Source organism: Lissotriton vulgaris, chromosome 7 (genome assembly GCF_964263255.1).
Source record: "Lissotriton vulgaris chromosome 7, aLisVul1.2, whole genome shotgun sequence".
Lineage (NCBI taxonomy): Eukaryota > Metazoa > Chordata > Amphibia > Caudata > Salamandridae > Lissotriton > Lissotriton vulgaris.
Window position 1 is genome coordinate 597,044,414 of NC_141695.1, and position 27,312 is coordinate 597,071,725.

Here is a 27,312-nt window from a genome sequence, read left to right on the forward strand (position 1 = left end):
TACTCATAGAACAACATGAGTTAGACGCCTTATTCATGACAGAAACATGGACGAGGACAGATAGCGGTATAGAATTGGGACAAGCTTGCCCCCCAGGATACAGGATTAGACATAATCCTCGTGTTGGGGCTAGAGGAGGAGGTGTAGGGTTGATTTACAGGGACTCGCTGGATTTTTCCCAGCTAGAAATTAAGAGAATCATGGTATACAAACTGATGGGTTTATCTCTGAAGGGACAGGGGGGGTACTATTCACTGGTCTTTTGTGTTATAGACCCCCGGCTGGCAGCACATCTGCTGTGTCCGACCTCACCGACCTGATTTTTGATCTATCCAACTCCCACGCCAGACTGATGGTATTGGGGGATTTTAATCTGTGGCCAGATGGGCCAACAGACTCAGCCTTTGCATACCTCACTCAGGCTTGTTGCAGCATTAATCTGGAGCAGCTGGTTCTCTCCAAGACTCACCAGAGGGGACATGTTTTGGATTTGATCTTTGCTGACTCTAGTCAGGTAAGGGTCAGAAACATCCTTTCGCAATGCTGGACGGACCACGCCCTAGTCCTCTTCTCTGTAGCTCTCCCGGTGGGCTACTCTAAGACCAGTAGCACAGGAACGGCTAGGACTGGGAGACAATCGTCCAGGCTTTTGAGAGGCGCAACTCTCCCAAATCTGCTCTCTGAATCCTTTCAGCTGGCAGACAATGTGGATGAAAGCTATAATGCCCTTATCCAGCAAATTACAACCTCTCTGGATATGTTGGCTCCGCAAAGAAAAACGCGAAATAGAACAAAAACTGCCATGCCATGGTTCTCGAGGGAACTCCTCCAACTTAAACATCAGTACAAACGAGCAGAGCGAAGATGGAGGAGACATTATCTGGTATCGGATAAGGTTCTCTTCAAACAGGAGTTGGCAGCCTATAAGACACAGATTAAGTGTGCAAAAGCGAGGTTTTTGGAGGAGACTTTACTGTCAGCCTCAAACAAAGCACAGGCTTTGTTTAAAATTGTCAACGAGCTGTCACGACCGGCCTGTGCTACTACAGCTATCCCAGCCTCTCAATTACTATGCGATTCGCTGGCCAAGGCCTTCGAAGACAAGATCGCGACCATCTTGAGTAACTTGAGTCCCATGACACCAGGGGCTGTTCACTTATCTACATCTGAGATGGAGGCTGGGAAAGCCAGGCTGGACAGCTTTCCTCTTCCTTCCTTCGCAGAGTTTGGTGTTCTAGCGGATAGTGTATCCTCTGGTACTCCCCTCGATGTACTTCCGCACAAACTCTGGAAAGTTTTTAGGGAAGAGCTGTTCCCTCCTCTCCACGCAATTTGCTGCCAAACTCTTGGCTCCGCCCAGGTCCCAGATAGCTGGAAACTAGCAGTAGTTTCTCCACTGCTGAAGAAAGAATCACTGGACCCCTTATGCCCCGCTAACTACAGACCCATTTCATTACTTCCCTTCCCGATTAAGATTCTGGAAAAACTGGTCACGAAACACCTGTCCAGTTTTTTGGAAGTTAATGACTGTCTGGATGCGGCGCAGTTTGGTTTCAGACCAGCGCATGGAACCGAATCAGCTATGGTGACTGTCCTGAGTGACCTTCGTTCACGTGCCGTCTATGGACGAGCAGCCTTTCTAGTGCTGCTCGACATGTCGGCAGCGTTCGATACGGTCAGTCATGCCTATCTTGACCAGGAGATTAGAGGAGGCTGGTGTGATAGGCCTGGCCCGGGATTGGCTTGTTTCATACTTGGCCAATAGACATCAGGTGGTTGCCCTGCCCCCCTTTAAGTCTACCATCAAAAGGGTTGGTCAGGGAGTACCCCAGGGCTCGGCCATTAGCCCCATTCTTTTTAATCTCTACCTCCACCCCCTGGTCAAGCTAATTAAATCTTTTGGCATCTCAGTCACAAACTACGCTGATGACACCCAACTCATTTTCTCCTTCGAAGGGGAGAATGCAGTGTCTCAGGAGACCTTTCACCACTGTATGGTCACCACTGCAACATGGCTGAGTAACAACTCGCTGCAATTCAACAGCTCCAAGACGGAGGTGCTGCATTGCTCAGCGGACCGTGTCTCTCGACCTCTACCACAGGACTTCTGGCCCCCCTCCTTTCAGGGCACGGCAGCAGCAGCTACCTCGGTTCGGAACCTGGGAGTGACAATGGAACCTAATGTTCAACTGGATGGTTTCATTGACAAAACAGTGTCTACCTGTATGGGTTTGTTGCGTTCCCTAGGGAAGATTCTTCCTCTGCTCCCCGCCCATGCTAGACCAGAAGTAGTGCGCAGTATCATTTTAAGCAGACTCGATTACTGCAATGCACTGCTTCTGGGGGCACCTGTCACAGCGATAGGCAAGCTACAACGAGTGCAGAATTTCGCGCCCAAGTTAGCACTTTCCCGTCGACGTCTTGACTCGTCTTCAGCAGCACTTAGAGACTTGCATTGGCTTCCCATCCCTCAGCGGATTGAGTTTAAAGCTTTATGCCTGGTTTTCCGGGCCTTGCATGGATCGGGACCGCTGCCCATACAGGAGATGTTCTCCTGGTACATCCCCACTAGATCTCTCCGATCTGCCTCTGCCTATTTGGCTGTTGTTCCCAAGATTCGGAGAAAGCGAATGGGTGGCCGCTCTTTTGGCTTCACGGCATCTAAGTTGTGGAATGATCTGCCACTGTCGCTCAGATGCTTAGGAGACCTTCTTTCTTTTAAAAAGAACTAAAAACACACCTGTTCCCTAGGTCAGGGTAGTTTGTTGACACCGCATTGACTGTGTTTCAGGATCTGTTAGATCACAGCGCCAGGATGCCCGTTGGGTGACAGAAGCACTCTACAAGTGTGTTATACATACATACATACATGAGAATGCAGAAGGAATGTGAGGAATCCTTTGCCTTTGGAATGCTTGCATGAAAGGTGGCCAATTCCAGTAAGTTTCTTTGGCGTGGAGGAAGGCCTCTCAGAACCTTCTGTTGTGTTTTGAGATTATAAAGGAGGGGTTTGTTGACTTAGACACTGGGATTGGAATCCGAATGGGGACGAATTTGTCAACTTCGTCAGAACCCCGGTTTGTTGAAGCTCTTAACCCCTGCTGAGAATCCCCCAGTCTAGGGTGGGCTGAGATTCAGTGTTGCAGCCGGTGACTTGATTTGTTCTTGAGTATTGCCTTTGTGATGTGTGAGTGACTTTGTGTGCACATCCAAGTTAATCATCCGATTTATTAAGTGTATATAGCTTTCTGATTTCTTGCAGGAAGTCCAGTGTTATCTGCTTGCGTTTCATTCCATATTATTACCTGCTTGCGTTTTATTTCATATTAATATCTATGCATTTAACAGTTGCATTAGCCAAGTGTTGTATTACTGCTTGTAAGTATGTGTGTGTATATATATATATGTATATGTATATATAATATATTCTCTCTCTCTCCCTCTCTCTCTCTCTCTCTCTCTCTCTCTCTCTCTATGCAACTGTTGAATGCATGGATTGGATAAAAATATGAAATGAATAAGGCTTGGGGTTTTATTTATGTAATGATCTCAAACAGAAAGGCTTTCCCAGATGTCAAATGAACAAAAAAAAAAAATATATATATATGTATGTATGTATATATATATATATATATATATATATATATATATATATATATATATATATATATATATATATAATTATTTTATTTTTTATGTTCATTTGACATCTGGGAAAGCCTTTCTGTTAGAGAGCATTACATAAATAAAACCCCAAGCCTTATTCTGAGAACAGTCTTTGATGCACTTTATTTTATAAAGCGAAATCCCTTTCCAGGTGGTGTTGTCTGTATTGCTTCGTTGTGTTTGAGTCTCTGTGTGTGAGGGTGGTATCCTCTATTGTCTGTGAGTGCGAAGTAATACATTCCCTCACCAGAGGAATTTCCTGGGCCATGTGCAAGTACGACCAGGGGCTGTCCTATGTACATGAGCACTGTGGCGTCCGACGGCTCTTGGCCATCCGACACACACAAAGGGTTAATAGCCTACATGTGAGAAGTAACTTTACCTTATTAGTTGGGCTCTATACCATGTACTCAGATATTTAAGTCTACACTTAGTAGTAAATCTACTCTTGTAAATGGTGAATAGCCAAAATGTACTTCAGAATCTAGTTTGTGAATTGGTTCCTTATTTTTAGAGCAAAACATGGAGAATTAATAGCATTTGTTCTTAGGGGAGATTTTTAGTAGAACTAAAGTACATATAACTGCAGGGCCAGCACAAGCAAAAAAAAAAAGAGCACTAGAAAGTGTGTCAGGGGTGTGTGAGTGTATTTTCATCACAAGTGAGAAAGAATTGTGCTTCTTATGGTTGCACACCCACTTTCATCTAGGAGATAACTAATAGTTGCATTTTGTGATCAAAGCCTTCAGAGGTTTGCCAGAATCTAATGACTCCGTGCCTTCCTCTTCGGCTCTGAAGCCATTCCGCATTTCAGCAGACGGCACTGCCAAAGTAAAAGAGTCTTTTCTCCATGATGAAAGCGCAAAAGCATTGAAATGCATGTCACTTTGGATAATTTTGCCATTTTCAGTCTGGCTAAAGTCACCAAATATATCTATACATGACATTTTCTTTGAGGTTATGACATCCATTTACATCAGCTGGTGTGAAAGCCTGCAGTACTGAAAAAAGGCAGTGGCATATTGGCCAGTATGGACATGGTGTGCTGGGATGCGCAGGACCAGGCTCTCCACGCACCAACAGTTTCGTAATGGAAATCCCCTAGAGGGCAAGTTTCTCTACATGCTATGAAGAGTTAGAGAAGCGGACAGACTGTGAGGCTATCAGGCATATCAGGCATTTTAGTGTCCCAAGCCTATTATAAATTCTACTTTGGAAAGAGGTGCTTCTCAGTACAAGGTCCCCTGTTGTGGACCAATCTTCGGAGATCCCTTAGATCTGAACCTTCCTGTTTGACTTTCTTCACCTTACAAAAAATACATGCCAAGTAAGTCGCCAAGTCATCATATCTTAATTGCTTTCCCTCATTAAGTCAAATTTACTGAAAAAGCTGTTGGTAATCAATTCATTTCACCACTTTAACAATGTGACATTAGATATTGTTCATACGATTTCTGCTAAAGGATAAAGACATGGTTAAAACCACAGGAATGGATGCCTGATTAGGACATCCTTTTCTCCCTTATTTGCTTTTTATATTTATTGTGATGCAGTTGTCCAGAGTTTGATTGTGAGTTTATGGTGTTCTGTGTGTTTGTGGCTGTGGAGGCTATCTGTACTGTATCTATTCTCTGTCTTCGAACATGTGATGAAATAAGTGTTTTGGTTGATCACAATCATTTGAAATTAGCAACCAATGAATCTCACTACTATGTCCAGTTAGTTGAACTATAGGAGGATATTGAATGTTTAGTTGTTTCCTTTAAACTAGTATTGAACAGATTTTTTTGGCTTTTTGATATTTAACTGATTTTAGTGTATACCATCTTTATTGATAGCGTGTGTAAACAAATGTGTTCATGCAATATAATATTGTTTTCTGTACTGTGCTGAAATGCCCTGACCTTACTTCCCGATGAAAAATATGCATATAAAATGTACACATTGAAACATTTGATCAAGGCGATCATTGCTGACGTTTTTTCAGCTACAGCAAATCATTCCATTAACTTCCACTTAGTAATAATAATAATAATAATACTGAGTTTTATAGAGCGCAGCAGCTACCTCCGTAGGAAGTGTCCCGGCGCTGGCATGGGCAGTGAGAGTCATAATGCAAGAGAGAAGAGATTTATTGCGTGAAAAGCCATGTTTTCAGTAGGCTTCTGAAGCAGGGTTCGGAGGGTGCTTGTTGGATTTCCCGTGGCAAGGTGTTCCAAAGCCGTGCCGTACTTACGGAAAAAGTTCTTCCACCTAAGCGCGCTCTTTTCACTCGAGGAACGTGGAGATGGACCTTATAGCTAGACCTTAGGAGTCTGGCCTGAGAATATCTAGGCAGTCGTTTTTTTAAGTAATTTGGGCAGGTCCCATGAAGGGCTCTGTAGGCCAAGGTGAGCGCCTTGAATTTTATGCGACTTGCCACAGGCAACCAGTGTAGCATGCGCAAATGGGGAGTACTATGCACAGTGCTTCTGGTGTGTCTTTAACCATCTCTGACTGTTTGTTAAAATTGAAAGTGTTAGAAAGATGAAAAATGCTCCAAAGATGTATTTACCTCTTTCTAAAAAACCTCTGTAGTAGTTCTCACTTTATTTCTACTTTGATATATATGCATAATGTCAACATTTGAAAGTCACTCCTACACTCCTATATGTAGATGAAAAATGTGTTCATCGAAATGCTGGGAATTTCACTTCTCAAGTAATCTCTTGTTCTCTTTTTCAAGAAGGAAATGTAACTCTTCACATTGTTGAATAATACTGCCTAAAAATAGTTCTGAGACATTTGTCCATATATCCACATTTCCTCACCAGTGTGCCGTTTTGTGTGTTTTCTTCCTGCCTGGTCTCCTCTCCGTACCCTAACTTTTGTATCTACTCTTTCATGTCTGTACACATTTACATCTTCCCAACTCTCACCTCATCTGCCAGTTGAAACTGATATTTTTGTTTACTGGTATTCATTTGGTCTTTGTGTGTCTCTCCATGTCTACCTTCCTGATTTTTTTTTATCTTTGCACCATTTCTGTTTATCCATGCTTTTATCCTTGGGTATTCTACAGAGAATCTTTGTGCGTTAGATGATTTTTTGGCTAATCCCCCCCCCGTTCATCTCACTGAGCTTATGCATGTGCATGATTCTTTTGTGTACATGCAGTCACCTCCCAAATATTTGCTTTCTTTGCAGAATGATCCAGACAAGGAGTATAATATGCCTAAGGATGGCACAGTGCATGAACTCACGAGTAACGTAAGTAATAGTATTCCCAATAAAAGATCAATTCTGGTCATGACTCAGAACTCTTGATAACTTCAGGGGTATCACATCTCTTTGCATTGCCTTGGATCTTCTTTTCTCCCAGGCACTGGGGTGATTAAAATACTCTTGTAAATTGTTAAGCTTCCTGTTATTCATTGAATTTTGCAACTCCTTACTCTGCTCTCTTCCTACTCACCTTCTTGGTATGGCAGCTTTAAACTAGGTAGCCATTCTCCACCCCATCGGTCTCCACTCACCACTTGTGCTCTGTAGCTCCAGGCATTGCTTTTTGGCATTCCACATACTCTCCCTGATGGTTCCTAACCTCCTTTTCACACCACTGTAATAGGAGTTTTCATGGTTCTCTAAGTATTCAGTTCTTCCCATTGGAAAGGCTGTTCTTGGCACAGGGTTTTGGTGGCTTTTGTAGCTTGTAGTCAACCTGTTTTAACAAACTTGTCTCTATCCTAATACCACTCTGCTGCCTGCGATGTTCAACTCCAGTTTCTCATCTCTATGACTCTGAAGTTCTTAACTCTGCTTTTGAAAACATTTTTACTCCCATACATTGCCACTAATCACATTAAAATCTATATCCTTCAGTTCACCCCTGGAAGGTTTAGGTGGTATGGTTGTCTGGGTCGGATCTAATTTTCTGTACTTGGCATGGCCATCATAAAGCCTGGTAACATACTCTGGACCTCTCTTGTAGGCGGTCTCTATCTGCTCTCTTACCAAATTGCCATTTAAATGTGGCTTTCTAAGATCAATGTAAAGGCTGTAGTAGCTGTCTGAAGGTCTCTTTCCAGACCCCATGAAGCATTGTAGCTCCTAGTATGGGTCTCGGCCCTGCTCTCTTCCGTCTCTGAGCTCTCTTTTTTGCTGTACTCCGTGTGGATCATACCTCTGTGTTTGCCTCCCTCGGTCCCCTCTCACAGTGCATGGACATTGCATTGCTTTAAATGGTTATACAGTAATGTACCATCACACAAATGCCATTATTGGTCATTCTTGGTTTTCTTAAACCCATAGACTTTGCAGCTGTAAACATGGCTTTCTAGAAATGCCTTCTATTCTATTGGACCTAAATCTGCAGGATAAAATGTCTATCTTTCCTTTTGGGGGCAATTCAATTATACCCCCTCTTTCAGCCGCACTATCTTTTAAGCAAACTGCAGTCTTGAAATACCCATGTGCATGTTTAACATGAAAAAAACAAGGCATCTAAATAAAAGTGTTTTTCAACTGGCCTTCAAATAGTGTAACATTGGAAATGTCACTCTGAGTCTCCCCCTGTGGAAAGAAGTCTTCAGATAAACATGCATCTTCCTGTTTTAGTAGCCAATGAAAAGACTTGGGGCCTTATTGCAGGTCGGAGAAAGCAATACCTCTGCATGGGATACTGGTCTCCCTAATCACATCTGCCTCACTGTTCCTGACCTAAGATTACCAGGTGCTTGAAGACTGGGCCAGTCTTAGACGGGTGGAAACACCATCTGATAAATTAAAAGTGGGTCAGACAGAGGCTGCTGGCAAAAGCACAGTTCAGGTTGCCACTGACCCCCCACCGCAAGACAAGAGGTGCATACAATGCTGCCCCAGAAAGCCCACATACTCCCTCCACATAACTCCAACCCCTACACCACAACTCCCTTCACCCCCACAGCTCCTATTCACCAGCTGCTCAGGCCAGGTGGTTAATGGAAGTGCAATTATCCCTGAAATTGGGGATAACCATACAGATTGGGATTCAGTAACTCTGGGTCAGCATGGTTATTCCCCTATTCTGGGGGCAAAAACTTGTACTTGCGTGGTACAGGGATGTACTTACCAGCAGGATTGTGTTGCTTGACCCGATAATTTTGGCATCCCTGCTTCTAATCAAATACAAAGTATGCAGTTTTCTTAATGGGCAGGGGTTTGAGAGAACAATTATACACAGAAAAAAGCTTACCATCAAGGATTGTTGTGCATGTGTTTCATGGCATAGAATATAGGTTTGTTTGGGTGTGGTGTGGTTTGATTTTTATATTCTTTTCCTCTTGATTACATTTTTCTGGGGAGAAAAGAAATGTAATTATGCAGTAGTACATTTGTCTCTGCCTCTGCACAAGAGCAAGGCATTGCATTGCACACTTAAATATCGTGTCTTCTTTGTTTTTGGTCTTGTTTGTAGGCAATCCTATTCCTCCAGCAGCTCCTGGATTTCCAAGAAACAGCTGGTGCCATGCTGGCCTCCCAAGGTACTTGCACCTTTCTGAGCACCACCTCTTGTTGCATATTCCATCTCAGTCATGCATACACCATCTTACATATTAGTATGCTGCCCTTTCCATCCTTTGTGTGACGCTGTCCTTTCCATCCTAAGTATGACGCTGCTCTTGGGCTGAAAGGTGAGGTCAGGCAGAAGCGCACTTCTCTCCTCAGTTGTAATAAAGCTTTATAGCTAGTGTATGCATGCTTTTCAGGCATGCAGTTTTCTTCCTGTTTTACATGTAAATATTCTCCATCATGAGGCTGGCATCTCTGATCTTTTTACAATAAACTAAGACAACAAAAAACATTTCCTCATCCACCTTTTTTGGTCCTTTTTAGCTGCAAAACTGTGCTCCTAGGCCATTATCTCTGCTGCCATGCTTGTTATTTATGTGATATTCTTTAGTTGTGCACCTGGACTGAAAGATAATGCAGTGCCCCCAAACGAAAAAATACCAGTAGGTTGCCCAAGGAGAGGTGAGATTAATATGTGTAAAAGAAGTATTGAAGATAGGAAATACATAACATGTTGGGTGCTGAGCTATTGCTAGGTAAATTGATGCAAGCTAGTTAAGCAATTATAGACAGCAATATCTGTGTTTTTTAATTCCAAAAAACAGAAGGTTTCATCCAGTAGTGGAAGCCCTAGTGAAAGACTGTTTTAGAGTGGAGGTGGTTCTGCATTTAGGAACTTCACAAAGTACATTCTTGATGGCTGGGGCGAGAATGGAATAGATGCCTGCTTTGAGTTTTCCTCTCCCGGTTTTTTGTACAGTTGTTCGTAAGCCCCGGGAAGCTAAAACACCTCCTGGTACTTGGGAAGAGCTTGGAGTTGCCACTAAGGGCCCAGGCATTGCTCCAAAACACATGACTGTCAACCAGAAGAAATGCCTTGAAGCTGTGCTGCACACAGCAGTGAACAAATGAAAGTGCTAGGTGATGCTGTGCATTCAAAGGTTGAAGCTGTCCACGACAAAGCCACAATGCCCACCACCCACTGTGCTGGAGAAGATGCACAAACAAGCATTGAGCATGAACTGTGGAATCTGCTTCATTTAATACACGAAGACAGCTGGGCGAGCAACATGCAATAAATCGCAACCAGAGAATTAAGTTAGACTGGAATTGAGACAGATTCCCTTGAAGGGAGTACTCTTTTTATTTTTATTTTATATTCAGTTTATCATGATACACATAAAATAGAATCAACATATGTCATATACCAACAGTACCCCACACATTACCATTACTATTACAAATCATGTCTGCATTCACTCCCCATTTTATTTTGTTTTACAACAGATACAGGTCTTGCAATTGTCAGCACATTCATATTTAGTGCAATTTAGGGATATCATATATTGTATATATCTTGAATGATAGCACTTTAGTGTTTTCTGTTCAACGCCTAACGCACCATTCTTAATGTTTAATTGCAAATAAGCCTCCAGTGTCCCCAATAATCTTTTGGCCTGGATGTAATTGGTTGCGCCTCAGCTTATAGTTCAAGTTGTTTCTTACAATGTGCCATGTCAGCCAGCCACTCTGTACACCGTCTTTGTAGGATGAGATTTACTCCCCAAATGCAGTGCCACTCTGCGTTTTGCTAACAGTAAGCTTACAGGCAGTAGTTTCTTATTTAGTGACCTTAAGTCCTTTAGTAATCCCGGAAGAGAAACGGCTGGCTCACACACCGCTCGCTTTCCTACCATTTCAGGTCTGGCGTGCCCTCAAAATTGCCTTACTCGCTGGCCGCACCATGCCAGATGTATAAAGTCTGCCTCTTCGACCCTACAACGGACACAGTTGGAGTCACCCTTTACCCATATTTCTATAATTGCATAGGGGTTTAATACATTTAGTGGAGGAATTTAAACAATGTTATTCATAAGTTACGATTCGATGTTAGTGTGGCTATTTGTTCACAAAGGTATCTCAAATCTTCTCCCCCCCCCCCCATGGGCTTTACCAACTCTGCGTCCCATTTCACCAATGCCTTCCCACCTCCCCGTGCCCCATCCTTCTGTGCTGCAGCATATAATTTGGTGATAAGGTGTTGGCGTGTCGTACTGGTGAGCAGCACATGTAGTGCCATGAGGGTAGATGGTTCTCTGGGAAATTGTGGGTTGTGCATCTGCACTGCTGCTCGTAGTTGGTAGTAAAGAAAGGTGAATAGTGGGGTGTTATCTCGCAGCGCCGGTGCATCCGACAATATCAAATAGCTGCCATTCTTGTATAAATCGCCCATAGTATGTAGCCTCAACTCCCGTAGCAGCTGGAGCAATCTACTTTCCTGTGTCATCGTTATGTCTGGGTTATGTACTAGAGGCATTGCCTTCCCTGCTCGCCTAACCAGCACACGCCATACAGTCAATGTGGTGTGCAAATTGTTTATCTTGGTGCCTGGAATCTCACTACGCTTGTGCGGTAGAATAGCTCTGAGTGAGACTGGGGCAGCGTCCTCATGCTCGACCGCAACATTAAGCATGAAATCATGCATTGTGTACCAGAAGTGCGCAAAGTGTGCCTGCGCGCACAGATAGTACTGTTTAAAATCTGGGACGCAAACCCCCCGTCTCTGTACCATAGAGAGAGAACCTAACAGCTGACCCTCAGCCTCTTACTTGCCCATAATAGTGTGATTAACAGAGATCGCAGTTGCTTGAAGCAAGAATCGGAGAGTACTACTGGAATGTTAATAAATAGATATAAGAATTGTGGTAGTACCACCATTTTAATGATAGTCTATCTGCCAAAGAGAGTGGGAGTGTCCTCCATCGTGCCACTTGATCCTCCAGTCTAGACATCGCCTTGCCATAGTTTTCACGTATCACAACGGTAGGGTCCCTATGCACCCATGCCTCTAAGTATTTAACAGGAGCTGTTGCCCACTGCAGTAGATATTCAATCTCGCAGCACTGTGTTTTCGGTGTTGGTTGTAAAATGATGGATTTCATTCAACTAATACACAACCGGAGTAGTACTCGAATCTTACATATTCTCTAATAACGGTCCAGATAGGATGATGGTTCTCTTATGTATAACTCCATGTTGTCTGCATATAGTGAAATGCTCAACGGTGGAATCTAAGGGTAGCAGCAGCATGTTTCTGTTGGTTAATGCAGGCATGTGGCTCACGTATTAGCGCAAATAGGAGTGGTGACAGGGGGAAACCATGCCGCCTCCCCACACCAATTTTGATAACACCTAATGTGTGCCCATGACGCGTACTCTTGCTGTAGGGCATTCGTATAAGATACAAACCCATTTTAAAAACGACTCCGGCATCCCTAGCACTACAAACGTGTGTCCACGCGATAGTCAAAGATTTTAGCCACATCGAACAAGTGGGCTCAGGCTGTTGTAACAGCGCGATTATTGTGTGCAGGTTATGTGTAGGTATAAACCTGACTGGTCCGGCAACACTAAGTGGGATATCAGGACTGTTAAGTACTTTGGCTAGGATCTTGGCATCTATATTAATAAGAGAAAGTGGCCTATAGGACTCGCACCTTACCGGGGCCTTATCTGGTTTCAGCACTGCCATGATCAGTGCCTCTCTCAGGGATGGCTGTAGTGTGTGGCTGAGGTGGGCGTCCTCATACACCACATGTAGCTGTGGGGCTAGCAGTTCAATATACTCCTTATCGAATTTCCCAGTAATTCCATCTATAGCGGGTGCCTTACCATTCGGTAGGGTGCGGATAGCCTCCTTAACCTCTTCAACTGCCACTTCCTGAACTAAGTATTCTCTCTGTCCTGGCGAAAACCACGCCAGTGCCACCTACTCCAAGTATTGACCTAATTCGGTCGGCGATGTAGAGGGCCGTGACTTATATAATCTCGCATATCTGAGTTAGAGTAGTGGAGGTGCCTTCATCGTCAACTAAATGGACCACGGAGTCCTCGCCCCTATGTAATTTCAGTTTTCGAGCGAGGCTGTTTCCAGGTCTCCCACCCTCACCTTATGCCCTTGCAATATGTCGCTTAGCCTTGTATTGTGTCTCTTGATCTGCCAGCATCTCAAATTTTGTCAGATGTTTCCTAATAGATGCCAATATCCCTTCTGTCGGTTGATGTTCATATCCTATCTCCAGGGAATTAAGTTTATCCTCAGTATTTTTTAACTGTGTCCTTATGGTTTTTAGTACCCCTACCTGTGTGCCAGTGCATGTACTGCGTATTGTCACTTTGAAAGCTTCCCGCAGAGAGCTTCTACTAGCGACAAAACCTATATTTAATGATAAGTATTCAACCATCACTCTCCTTAAGTCCTCTTTGAAGGCTGCATCTAGGAGTGCTGCCAGGTGAAAACGCCAAGTGAATGATGCAGGGCTACATTCAGGGCAGGACTGGGAATGCATACTGGCAATCGAGTTGGGCCGGTCGCGAGCATATGGGGGTGAGATGTGCGGGTGCGTGTGTAAAGCACTGCAGTTGCTTTTGTTACAGGGGGCCGTTATGTGCTGCAAAACTGTCCCCCTGTAACAAAACTGGCCGCCAGGGGTCCAAAACCGTGCCCCCTGCCCTGGGAAACGCCCCATGCCAGCTACGGCCAGTCCAGCCCTGACAACATTCGGCAACTTCAGCCGCAAAAGAAACGGCATATGTTCTGATAATGTTTTGTGCAGATGCCGTACCTCTTCTATCCATTGGCATACTTCAATAGATGTGAGCCAGTATGCCAATCTGGACCACGTGCCGTGGACAGAGGACACTAATGTGTCCTCCTTCTGCGTAGGGTGTCTGTCGCCAAGCATCGACTAGGCCATACTTCTCCATCCCATCCCGGATCACCTTGGCTGCCTACTTCCGATGCCACTCTGTATCGGCAGAGCGATCCTCCCCCGGGTTGAAATATGTATTGAGATCCCCTCACCAAATGACATTTGTTGACAAGGCGGAGAGTATCTGTCTCAAGGCAAGGTCATCGGTATTTGGTGCATAAGTATTAACTAATGTAACAGCAGTGCCCGACAGCATTCTTCATACAAATATAAGCCTGCCCTGATCATCTGCAAAGTGAGTCACAAGCGCAAAAGGGACCCCCTGTTTGAGTAATGATAGTACCCCTGCGAGTACGTGGAGTAGGAGGAGGCTAACTGACACAGCGACCAATGTGAGCCCACAGTGCAATCAGAGTGTCTGTCCCAGTGTATTTCTTGTATATTGCCATGTGTATAGTATGTCTATCTAAAAATCTGAGCACCAACCTCACTTTACGAGGATTATTAAGACCTCATACATTCCATGTGATTCATTTATTGCTATCTCCTTGGCTTGTCATCTCGTTCCCGTGGGAATACTGAATGTACTTTATGTTGCTGTGAGTGTATTTTCCGGGAAACTATATATATAATGTGTGGGTTTTGGTATGTTTTGTGTGAGTATACCACATATAAACAACGCAACATTCTCCCCCCACTTCAGCAGCCCCAACTGGCCAAAGATATCCCTGGTTAATAATAAACATACTCATTGCAGCTTTAGCAATACACACAAAAAAAGAATTTGTAGCACAATGTGCTAGACTCATCTGGGGTGCTCCTTCACGGGGGTACACCAGGTTCCCAGTCTTCCACCATGTGTAAGGTGGTGGCCGGATTCTCAGCCGCAAAAATTAACCATCTCCAGTCAACCCGACTCTGAGTTATCTGCCGCCCTCCATGACGGCACGATCGCCGCCATGCTCTCAGATGTCCTCCCAATGCACCCACACAGCTGCACACGGGACACAGCGTTCAGTCTAAGTGGTTAAACGTCTTCATCGTCTATATCTTTGTGCTTTGAGCTTGACTATCAGGCGATAGTATTTTTAGGTATTCTTTAGCCGCTTTAGGCGTTGTGTAGATCTTCTGTTGGCCTCGATGTTCCACACAAAGGCATGCTGGGTATAGCATGGCATATGGAATATTCGCTTTTTGTAGCTGGCACTTGACCGGCAGGAACTCTCTCTTAGTCGACTGTACTGCAGCTGTGAAATCGAGGTAGAAGGTGATCTGGTTTGCCTGATATTAGACTTCTCCTTTTTCTCTGGCCAGCCGGCGCACTGCACCTCTATCCCTATAATTCAAGAGTTTTATGTTGATGGGACGCTGGGGTCTCCCCATGAGTGCATGGTGCGCACGCTCCACCACCAGCAGTTGGGGCAAGTTCTCTGCTCCAAATACTGTCACCAGCATGCTCTCAATATTGGTTTCCATTTTACCGGTGTTTGTGGAGTCCAGCACCCCAAATATACGTAAGTTACTGTGGCGAGAGCGAGCATCCAAATCTTCATTTTTTGCTTGAATGACTGCCAGGATGCGCTCCATGTTCAAGCTTTTTGAATTTACAGGTTGCATCTCGTCCTCCGCCTTCAATACTCTGTTCAGTCTCTACAATCCGTGTAGACTGCTTGTTGATTTTTGCTGCCATGTTATCAATAGGTATATTTAGTGTATCAATCTTTCCGTCTATAGATTGCAAGCTATTCTGCATGGCCAGGAGTGTTGTTTCTAGGGTACTCACCTCCATCGTCCCAGTGGGCTCTCCCCCTCCGCTCTAGTGTCTGGGGGTGTTTGGCTGAGCCTCTCATTTCAAAGGTGAGCCTTGCTTGCGTCTTATCCGCCTTCCCCATGATGAGCTTTAGCAGTGGAGCCACAATACATCTCTATCTAATCTTTTTGCAATTGCTACCCCCAATTCTCGCTCAATCCACAGCAGCGGTGGGGTATACGTGAGGTCTATTGTCTGGTACTTTTCATTCTCATCCTGACTAGGTAAAAATACTAGCTGTCGGGGTAAGTGTCAACCGGCACTGATATGCTAGTCAGTGGTATTTTTTGCTACACTGTGGCTCCCTCACTCCACTATGCAAGTATAATCCACCAGTAATAATGGTGCTTGCAAGTCTCAATGGCAACAGTCTTTGATGCTAATGTTCTCAGAACCCCAGTACCACACAGTGGATAACGTCCTGCAGCACAGTGTTGTATCCGTAAAAGGGGGCTTGGACATGTAATCTGTAGGCCTAACACCTAGAGCAGGTGTTATCACAATTTATTACTTGCTTGTTCAGCTAGTCGCATATTGCTCAATAGCTGCCACTATATGAATGTCACTATCGACTGCCTCACGCAATCTGATTCCACAACTCATTGTACCACTAACCGGTGCCTCTTTTTCGTGCTTGCATTAACGGCTGCGTCTACTCCAGTCAGGCTAGTGCTGCTGCCCCGACCCTCAAGCACATCCCGCAGGGTCCCACCGTCACTCTCCTCAGTCGTGTTGCCTTCTCCACCTAGTTGTGCCCCGGGCAGACAACACTCTGTTACTTTGGCTGGATCCTCGGCCCTGGTGCAGCAATCTAAAGGCAACTGCGACATATACTCCAGCCTTCAGCTCCCAGCCCGGTCTTGCCTCATTTTTGCCTATTCACTATGTGTCGTACTTCCCAGCGCTTTTCCGGCCTGCAGTTGCTGCTGCTGCATCCACTATCATTAGGCTGGCGCCGCAGTCTCGACTTGCAAGCGCGGCCCACAAGGTCTCACCTTCATGTGCTGAGTTGCCGGGTAAGATTATGCCTGCTTAAACTTGATCCTCTGCGCAGCTTCTCGCGGGGTCGCCTCAGCCTCCCCTGTGTCCCCAGCAGCCGATGCATAAATTCTTTGACCAAAGGTCTCCGCACTGATGCAGCGATCTGAAGCCTACTACAGCACCAAACCCATGGCCCGGCCGCCCTATTCTCCCTGCCACCTCTCTGTATTATGTTGCACTGTCCTGCGATTTTACCCCCACGCAGAGTGCACTAGGCAGCTTGGGGAGTATATTTCAGCTCAGAGCGAGACAGATGGTAGGATCAATTACGGATTTTCAGAAGCCAGCCTGGGGAGCTGCTGTAATGTGCGGCGATCTTGCTGTGGGCTCTCTAGCGCCCCCAGGACTGAGGCATGCAAGTGCGGCTAGACTAGCCCCTATTCTGAATAGAGAATTAATTGCCGTAAATGAAACGCTGAAACTTTAGGGAATAAAAACTGATGCAGAGAGACAGGAAAATCTAAATGCACAAACCGAAATATTGCAGTCTTGCAGACCTATACTGCACAAAATGAGGGCATGTTGACAAAGAAACAAACCCACACCAAAAGATGTTGCGGCAGAGAAATCAAAGATTCTGTAACTCCTAGGCCAAGCTAGGCGACCCAATGATAAAGTATGAAACAATAAATGGGTGAGGGTTTAGCATCATGCTAAGAAACGTTATCCCAGACTTGTTCATAAAGTGATTCTCTGACCGCAGTAAAAAACATTAAAATAACACTCAAGAAAAACTATACTTTTGTTAAGACAGTTTAATTTGGAGAGGATGTTCAGTCTGCCTCTCCCGAAGAAATTCCTCTACCTCCATCTTTGTTTTACTATGTAAAATGTGCAGTGCCATTTTTTTTAATCTTGTGATCTTTCCTGCCCCCCTTTTAGGTCTCGGCTAGCGTAGGCTGCGCATGCGCAGTCTCGCTTGCGAGATTTTATGATTTTGTGTAGCTTTCACTAGCTGGCTTTAAGCCCCGCCCCTCTTTCGTATTGGCTGGAGTCACCATTTAGGCTAAACGGTGGCCAGCCATTGGGAAACAGGTGTTCCTGATGTACACTTTTCTCTTTTACAGATGGCCCACTTGGACTCGTCTGATTTATGTTGATCGCAAAAGGATTCTTATCTTTATGGGGCTATGTGTTTCAAACAGAGGGCCCCATAAAGACATGCTCCGTGGCATGTTTATTTTTGTATCTGGCTTTCACTTTGTAGTGAAAGCGAGATGCAAAAAAAAAATGCTCCAGTCTCAGGTTACTTGTTTTATTTTTACATTCCTTCTTGGCCGGGCAATTGGTGATATGCTGGGTGTGTACAGGAAAACGATAGGCGGATGGAAAACTTGTGCGATGAAAGAGCATTCAGTCATTTAAAGTTGAAGGAAAACACAATCCAGCTAGACAGGCTTCCCCAAGGGGTCATGTGGAGCTTACAGAAGACATGCTGATAAAACTAAACTTCACTCCGAGCCTGCCAGAGGACCGGATGTTCACGGCTGAGTCACTGCAAGTCCAGGGCTGGGACCAGAGAGTCACAGCTGCAGCTGCGGACAGGATGGGGGTCCCGTGCAGTGTTGTGGAAAATGTCAGTTTGTGATTCTCTTTTACTGCAGAAAAATGAGTCCTGGAAAATACGTTTAAACCAAAGCTTGCTGCAGAACTAATGCATTCCACAGCCCTTTAAATTACACACAATAACGTTACATTCGGTAGCAGGATTCCCAAAGCACGACCTACACCACGAAGCAGTCTCTTGGCATTAAAAAGTTGCAGGCTGCAATTGTCCGGGAGTCAAAGCGATGTTGAACTGCAAATAAGATACGTTTTACCACCGTACATCGTTTATCAGCACTGAAGGATAACAATCTGAGGCTGCCCTGCTAGAATTCATACCTTACACTTGTAATTTGCCCCAAAACTCTTCGGCGAGCAACCAATCCACTACTTTATTTACTCTAATCTATTAGTTCATATTGTTTTTAATTGTATTCCTCTCAGTACACAAAACGAAAACACCAGTCATGTAATAAAGGCTTCTTCGTAAAGATGCTCTGTTGTCGCCTCTTGCACAGTAGCCTCTTGGTACCTTCAAGTTATAATAAGGACAAGCAGGAAGATTAGTATATAATGCTGAAGATGATGAATAAAGTAATGCAGGAGACTGGTGCAGGTAGGGTTGGCGTAAATGCAGGACCCCCGAGGAGTGCTTGAAAGGGTATTTAAATGGTATTCATTGTGTTGTCATTTAAAAAAAATTTAAACCAGCTTGCCATGCCGTTTGTGTCCTTCGTAGACCTCTACCATGTCTTCTTGACACTGAAGAAAGCAGACAGAGAGTGCTCCCGGTAGAACTGGTCTGTGGTTTTTCTGAGCTAACAGATGAACCCAGGCCGCGCCTCTTACCTGTTCCAGGGCTACCTCGTGGCTTCCCCCAGGCTTTGGCTGTATTCTCGTGTATTTTTTGTATCTTTATGTAACCTCTTGTGACCATTTTTTAATTACACCTGTAGCATCGGGTGACGTGCGACGCTTGATTATTATCGGTAAAATCAAACCTTATGTTAGTAATTTGTGTAGGTGCCTTTGTAATTAAATCCTGGCTGGAGGAGAGCGAGTGACAGCTAAACGGGGACAGGACAGAGCTCGTCCTCCTTGCCTTTCTCTGCCGTCCATGGTCCCAGCCCTACCATTAGAACAAGTTCACCTCACGCCCTAACTCTTAAACACCCTTCCATTGCAGCCCAGGATATTGGATAATAGTTTGACCTTTTTGTAAGCTTTGAAAACCTTTATAGCATGCTGACTTTGTCTCTCCTGTGTGTTTCTTTGCTGCTAATTTAGCACAAGGAAACCATTTGATGTCGGTGCTCTTTACAAATAATAAAATAAATGAAGACAAATAAGATAACGAACCTGGAGCCTGTTTTTACACTTAAGATTTTGAATAAATTACAAAATCTTGCTTAATCTCTTGCCCTTATGAAAAATATTTACACCTACAAATCTGTGGCCCACTGTTATTGGGGCCTTGGTGAATTTTTAAATGCATTATTGAAATTGGCTCCTGCAGCACATCACTAAAGGGGGCCTAGTCCATTTCCTGGAGCTCAAAATGAAGTGTCTCAGTTGGCCTTGCGGCTAAAGGTAAGAGCTCATGTAAACATAATATAGCCAGGAGGCCTCTCCATTGGCTGATGTCAGTGTGTAACAAATAAGGATACATTTTCAAAAATTCACTCGTATTCCAGCAGATCACTGAACATCAAAAAATGTGATATCAAAGGTGGCATATTCTCCCTGAATTGGTGTGCTCAGTAATTGCAGTGCCCATTGCACACCAACAGGGTCCTTGCTGGGACACAGATTCTGTATGTTTTCATTGGTACTGCAGCAGAACTTGCTTGAATAATTAGCATTACCGCTTATATGGTGAATTCGAGATATCAGCTGTTCTAATGTTCTATTAAGCCATTGTATCTGTCATCAAAATGAACATTTTACTAGTGTGAACTGAAAGAAAACGCCTAAGCAAAAGGCCCTCTACAAGTGTAGAGCGCTAGTGGAGTCGGGTCTGGGCGCGGCATCATTTACCGCGGTGCAAGCAGCCGTGCTGCCATTTTCAGCACTGCCCTGAGCACATAGCTGCGAGCGTTTGTTTGACATGGGGGACCAGGAAGCAAGCAGACACCGGCTCTGCACCGCCTCCACCCTTTCTCTTTACTACCTGTCTATGAGGTGGTAAATCCGGTCCGCATGTTAGTCCCCATTCCGAGGACAAAACGCATGTATTTAAGCATGGGGGTATTTTCCACACACGCTCTCTATGTCCACACCGAATCTAAGGGCTTCTCTGTTTAATTTGGTTGCCTTCAGGCGGGTTCAGTACTGATTGCTGCACAGGCAGCATGGGCGAGGACAAAACAACGCTAGACCCCGTCCTCTTCCTTCCTGGCATGGCGGCCATTGCTAGGTCCGTCATTCCTGACTACATGAGTATGTGGTGCCTGGCGCTAACAGGCTAACTATAGAACCTCTCAGAAACAGGAAAGGGATGTACTCAACCACTGAAAGACGGATGGGTATTTAGGTCTGCACCTTCCGAGTCCAGGAAAGATGCACCCTCTATTAATGCATAGTTTATTCGCTCTAGTGCGGAGGCGTGGCTTGGCTGGCTGCAAGATGGCCGCACGTTGAGTGGGCTCTGCCGGCTAAACATAAGTCATTTAGCCGTCTCCCGGCCGTCCTGTGCGGCCCGCGCGAGTGCCCAGGCTCGGGCCGCGACTGGCGGGCCCCCCTGTGACTCCCCATCCACTCTTGCCGCAGACATTTGTGCCCCCCCCCTTTTGAACATTATCCGCTTCCAGAGCCACGTGGGAGCTGTCCTCTGCTCTTTGTGCCCTGTCTGCCTCCGCTATTGGATCTGCGCCCCGCCCGGGCACTGCGACGCCTGGATCGGATCTTAAGCCTGCTGTGGCCTACTGGCCCCCTGTCTGCTCTCTTCTGCCTGCCGCCGTTGCTGGACCATCATCATGGTTGCTCCTTCAGCGCCCCGGCTACCTGCCGTTTTTGCCTCGGTGGGCTCACTGGGGCTGCCTTTATTCCGCTCCGCTACCTGCCTGGTCGTGCCGCGCTGTCCCGACCTCGCCTAACTGGACGCACCCTGGTGGTATCTTCGTTTTCGTAGTGTGGAGGCCTTGCCGGGTAGCTGGGGGAGCGGGCTGCCGCCGTCTCTGTTCCTCCTTGGGGCTCCGTGATTCCTGGATTCGGTGATGCCTCCACTTGACTCACTTGCCCTGGGCTGGTGGGCAAGTGTTGGCTACCTGCTCTGATCGGTCCCGCAGACTGCGGGGGATCCAGCAGCTAGGGCCTCCCACCATGGGGAAAAATGATCCCAAGCAGTCCAAGATAGCATTCGAACTTCGGAAGTCTTCTCATCAGGACGGTGTGGGCACTGATGTTGCCGACTCTGTCGTCACCACGGAGGCCCCCCCAATCGTGAGATGACCTCAAGGCGATTATGATGGATGTCAAATCCACGGTTACGCTATGAAAGTAATGGGACCCCCTCTTAGGTACTAATTCACAGGTCAGGGAGAAGAGGGGAAAGGATTATAATGTAGCAACTACTCAAAGCACAAACTCTCTCATGACCTCTCTATTTATTTGAGGGTTTTAGCCTCTTAAATTCTATCATAGGCATAACAAAACACAAGTTTTACTGTTACTTATTTCCATTCACTTTTCTATTTGTCATTTGAATACTTGTTTTCTTTGTTATATTTTTAGGGCTCGTCTGCTGATGCGCATAGCTGGCGAGCTATATTGCAGCTTAAAGAGAGTTTACCTAACTCGGCGATTTGTTGCAGTGCCCGAAGCGCGTGCACATCAAAGCCACCAGCCTCCTCAGGCATCTCAAGCCTCCCCCATCGGCATTTCTCCTCCCTTAATTATTCACTGCAAGGCCGGCCGGCCGGCCAGGACATCAAAGGCTGCTGCTCCCGGCCCCTATTCTTCCCTTCTTGCCTCTCCCCGCCCCCCCCCCCCTTCCCACCACAGCAATGCCGAGGGATTGTTTATATTGCAGCCTAACCATCTCACACGCTGCTCTTAAAAACAATGTTGGTCATGATATAATTAAACGCTCTAATTATTTTATCAGGGCCACACAGAATTTTATAAAGTCTTTTGCTGGCATTTTCGTTTTATGCTGATTGCTATTTTACACCTTTCACATGCTGGCGATTTGCTTCAAAGGAATACATTCATCCTGCAACCCGTTACTAGAGCTTTCTCCTCTTCTGCTATATATGGGTTTTAGTTGAATTTCATTGATCTCTTTTACTAATGATTTATAAAAAGTGCCACATAGCTCCACCTACACAGCTCCACCGATGCACCCACCACACAGCTCCACAGAGGCACCCACCACACAGCTGCACCGATGCACCCACCACACAGCTCCACAGATGCACCCACCACACAGCTCCACAGATGCACCCACCACACAGCTCAAGCGATGCAGCCACCACACAGCTCCACCGACACAGCTCCACCAATGCACCCACCACACAGCTCCACCTATGCACCCATCACACAGCTCCACCGAGGCACCCACCATACAGCTCCACCGATGCACCCACCACACAGCTCCACCGATGCACCCACCACACAGCTCCACCGATGCACCCACCACACAGCTCCACCGATGCACCCACCACACAGCTCCACCGATGCACCCACCACACAGCTCCACCGAGGCACCCACCACACAGCTCCAAAGATGCACCCACCACACAGCTCCACTGATGCAACCACCACAAAGCTCCACCTACACAGCTCCACCGATGCACCCACCACACAGCTCCACAGAGGCACCCACCACACAGCTCCACCGATGCACCCACCACACAGCTCCACAGATGCACCCACCACACAGCTCAAGCGATGCAGCCACCACACAGCTCCACCGACACAGCTCCACCAATGCACCCACCACACAGCTCCACCAATGCACCCATCACACAGCTCCACCGAGGCACCCATCACACAGCTCCACCGATGCACCCACCACACAGCTCCACCGATGCACCCACCACACAGCTCCACCGAGGCACCCACCACACAGCTCCAAAGATGCACCCACCACACAGATCCACAGATGCAACCACCACACAGCTCCACCGATGCACCCACCACAGAGCTCCACAGATGCCCCCACCGCACAGCTCCACCGATTCACCCACCGCACAGCTCCACCGACGCACCCACCACACAGCTCCACCGATGCACCCACCCTACAGCTCCACCGAGGCACCCACCACACAGCTCCACAGAGGCACCCACCACACAGCTCCACAGAGGCACCCACCACACAGCTCCACAGAAGCACCCACCACACAGCTCCACCGAAGCACCCACCACACAGCTCCACCGATGCACCCACCACACAGCTCCACCGAGGCACCCACCACACAGCTCCACCAATGCACCCACCACACAGCTCCACCGATGCACCCACCACACAGCTCCAGCGATGAAGTCACCACACAGCTCCACCGATGCACCCACCAAACAGCTCCAGCGATGCAGCCACCATACAGCTACACCGAGGCACCCACCACACAGCTCCACCGATGCACCCACCACACAGCTCCACCGATGCACCCACCACACAGCTCCACCTACACAGCTCCACCGATGCACCCACCACCCAGCTCCACCGATGCACCCACCACACAGCTCCACCGACACATCTCCACCGATGCACCCACCACACAGCTCCACCTACACAGCTCCACCGATGCACCCACCACACAGCTCCACCGATGCACCCACCACACAGCTCCACCGATGCACCCGCCACACAGCTCCACCGAGGCACTCGCCACACAGCTCCACCGATGCACCCACCACACAGCTCCACCGATGCACCCACCACACAGCTCCACTGATGCACCCACCACACAGCTCCACCGATGCACCAACTAAGCTCCACCGATGCACCCACCACACAGCTCCACCAATGCACCCACTAAGCTCCATCGATGCACTCACCACACAGCTCCATCGATGCACCCACCATACAGCTCCACCGAGGCACCCACCACGCAGCTCCACCGATGCGCCCACCACACAGCTCCACCTAGGCACCCACCACACAGCTCCACAGATACAGCCACCACACAGTTACACAGATGCACCCACCACACAGCTCCACAGATGCACACACCACACAGCTCCACAGATGCACCCACCACACAGCTCCGCCGATGCACCCACCACACAGATCCGCCGAGGCACCCACCACACAGCTCCGCCGAGACACCCACCACACAGCACCGCCGAGGCACCCACCACACAGCTACACCGATGCACCCACCACACAGCTCCACCGATGCACCAACTAAGCTCCACCGATGCACCCACCACACAGCTCCACCAATGCACCCACTAAGCTCCATCGATGCACTCACCACACAGCTCCATTGATGCACCCACCACACAGTTTCACTGATGCACCCACCACACAGCTCCACTGATGCACCCACCTCACAGCTCCACCGGTGCACCCACCACACAACTCCACCTACACAGCTCCACCGAGGCACCCACCACCCAGCTCCACCGAGGCACCCACCACCCAGCTCCACCGATGCACCCACCACACAGCTCCACCGATGCACCCACCACACTGCTCCACCGATGCACCCACCACACAGCTCCACCGATGCACCCACTAAACAGCTCCACCGATGCACCCACCACACAGCTCCACAGATGCACCCACCACACAGCTCCACAGATGCACCCACCACACAGCTCCACAGATGCACCCACCACACAGCTCCACAGATGCACCCACCACCACCGATGCACCCACCACACAGCTCCACAGAGGCACCCACCACACAGCTCCACCGATGCACCCACCACACAGCTCCATAGATGCACCCACCACACAGCTCCATAGATGCACCCACCACACAGCTCAGGCGATGCAGCCACCACACAGCTCCACCGACACAGCTCCACCAATGCACCCACCACACAGCTCCACCGATGCACCCACCACACAGCTCCACCGATGCAGCCACCACACAGCTCCACCGATGCAGCCACCACACAGCTCCACCGATGCACCCAGCTCCACTGATGCACCCACCACACAGCTCCACCGACACAGCTCCATCGATGCACCCACCACACAGATCCACCTACACAGCTCCACCGATGCACCCACCACAGAGCTTCACCGATGCACCCACCACACAGCTCCACAGATGCACCCACCACACAGCTCCACCGAGGCACCCACCACACAGCTCCACCGAGGCACCCACCACACAGCTCCACCGAGGCACCCACCACACAGCTCCACCGATGCACCCACCACACAGCTCCACCGATGCACCCACCACACAGCTCCACCGATGCACCCACCACACAGCTCCACCGAGGCACCCTCCACACAGCTCCACCGAGGCACCCACCATACAGCTCCACCGATGCACCCACCACACAGCTCCACCGATACACCCACCACACAGCTCCACAGATACACCCACCACACAGCTCCACAGATGCACCCACCACACAGCTCCACAGATGCACCCACCACACAGCTCCACAGATGCACCCACCACACAGCTCCGCGGATGCACCCACCACACAGCTCCGCCGAGGCACCCACCACACACCTCCGCCAAGGCACCCACCACACACCTCCGCCGAGGCACCCACTACACAGCTCCACCGATGCACCCACCACACAGCTCCACCGATGCACCCACCATACAGCTCCACCGATGCACCAACTAAGCTCCACCGATGCACCCACCACACAGCTCCACCAATGCACCCACTAAGCTCCACCGATGCACCCACCACACAGCTCCACCGATGCACCCACCACACACCTCCACTGATGCACCCACCACCCAGCTCCACTGATGCACCCACCACCCAGCTCCACTGATGCACCCACCACCCAGCTCCACCGAGGCACCCACCACACAGCTCCACCGAGGCACCCACCACACAGCTCCACCGAGGCACCCACCACACAGCTCCGCCGAGGCACCCACCACACAGCTCCGCCGAGGCACCCACCACACAGCTCCGACGAGGCACCCACCACACAGCTCCACCGATGCACCCACCACACAGCTCCACCGATGCTCCAACTAAGCTCCACCAATGCACCCACCAAACAGCTCCACCGATGCACACACCACTCAGCGCAACCACAGCATCACTCAGCGCAACCACAGCATCACTCAGCACCACCACAGCATCACTCAGCGCAACCACAGCATCACTGGTTCAAATATGTTCTTTCAATGTTTCAAGCTGTTTTCAAGCTTTCAAGCTTTCACGCTTTATTACAAATCACAAAAAGATGTTAATATTTCACTTCTGTTCTTGGATTTTCGTCACAATAAAAAACACTGAACATAATCTTCACAAAGTTATTTACAAAAGTTTAAGCTATTGCCATTACAAATTTAATAAATTATTTAAGTATTAATTATTTAAAAAAATTAAAAGCCATTGTTATTTGTAATATCAATACATCTAAGTCACGTAAATACAAAACATGTTGCATTACAAATGCTTTAGAGGTCACATTTGCGAAAGTTATAACTATTGGCATTGTAAGTGACAAAGCTATTAATTTAGCTATTAAAAAAAACCACATAAATTAAAAAAAATTCATTTATAACACCAATAGCTCAAACTTTCCTAATGCGAGCCCTATTGCATTTCCAATGCTTGTTTAAACATTATTATCATTAAAAAGTACAAAAAGACCTTTCTTGTATACACAATTTGGCAACATGAGAAATAATTCACAATTTCATATAATGAACACATTATGACCAGGTAGAGAACAAACAACAATCAAACCACACATGCATACTTCACACACATTCACACCACAAATTATCTGTGCAAGTTGTTGCGTTTCGTTGGTTCTAGTCTAACGCCCAAGGACAGGGTCACTACAAAATGTAGGATTTTATATAGACCTGGTTGACGCGTTTCGGTGGCAATAGATAGCAG

The 27,312-nt window shown here is 47.4% G+C and overlaps 1 protein-coding gene across 5 annotated transcripts in view; it reads left to right on the forward strand.

Annotated features, from left to right (window-relative positions):
- Positions 1 to 27,312, forward strand: part of EXOC7 (exocyst complex component 7) — a 404,713-nt gene that overhangs the window by 248,136 nt on the left and 129,265 nt on the right. For all 5 annotated transcript variants that reach the window (XM_086930707.1, XM_086930709.1, XM_086930711.1 and 2 more), the window contains 2 exons: positions 6,853 to 6,915; positions 9,101 to 9,167. In XM_086930707.1, coding sequence (XP_086786833.1) covers positions 6,853 to 6,915; positions 9,101 to 9,167 — 130 coding nt within the window. The remainder of the gene's footprint in view (positions 1 to 6,852; positions 6,916 to 9,100; positions 9,168 to 27,312) is intronic.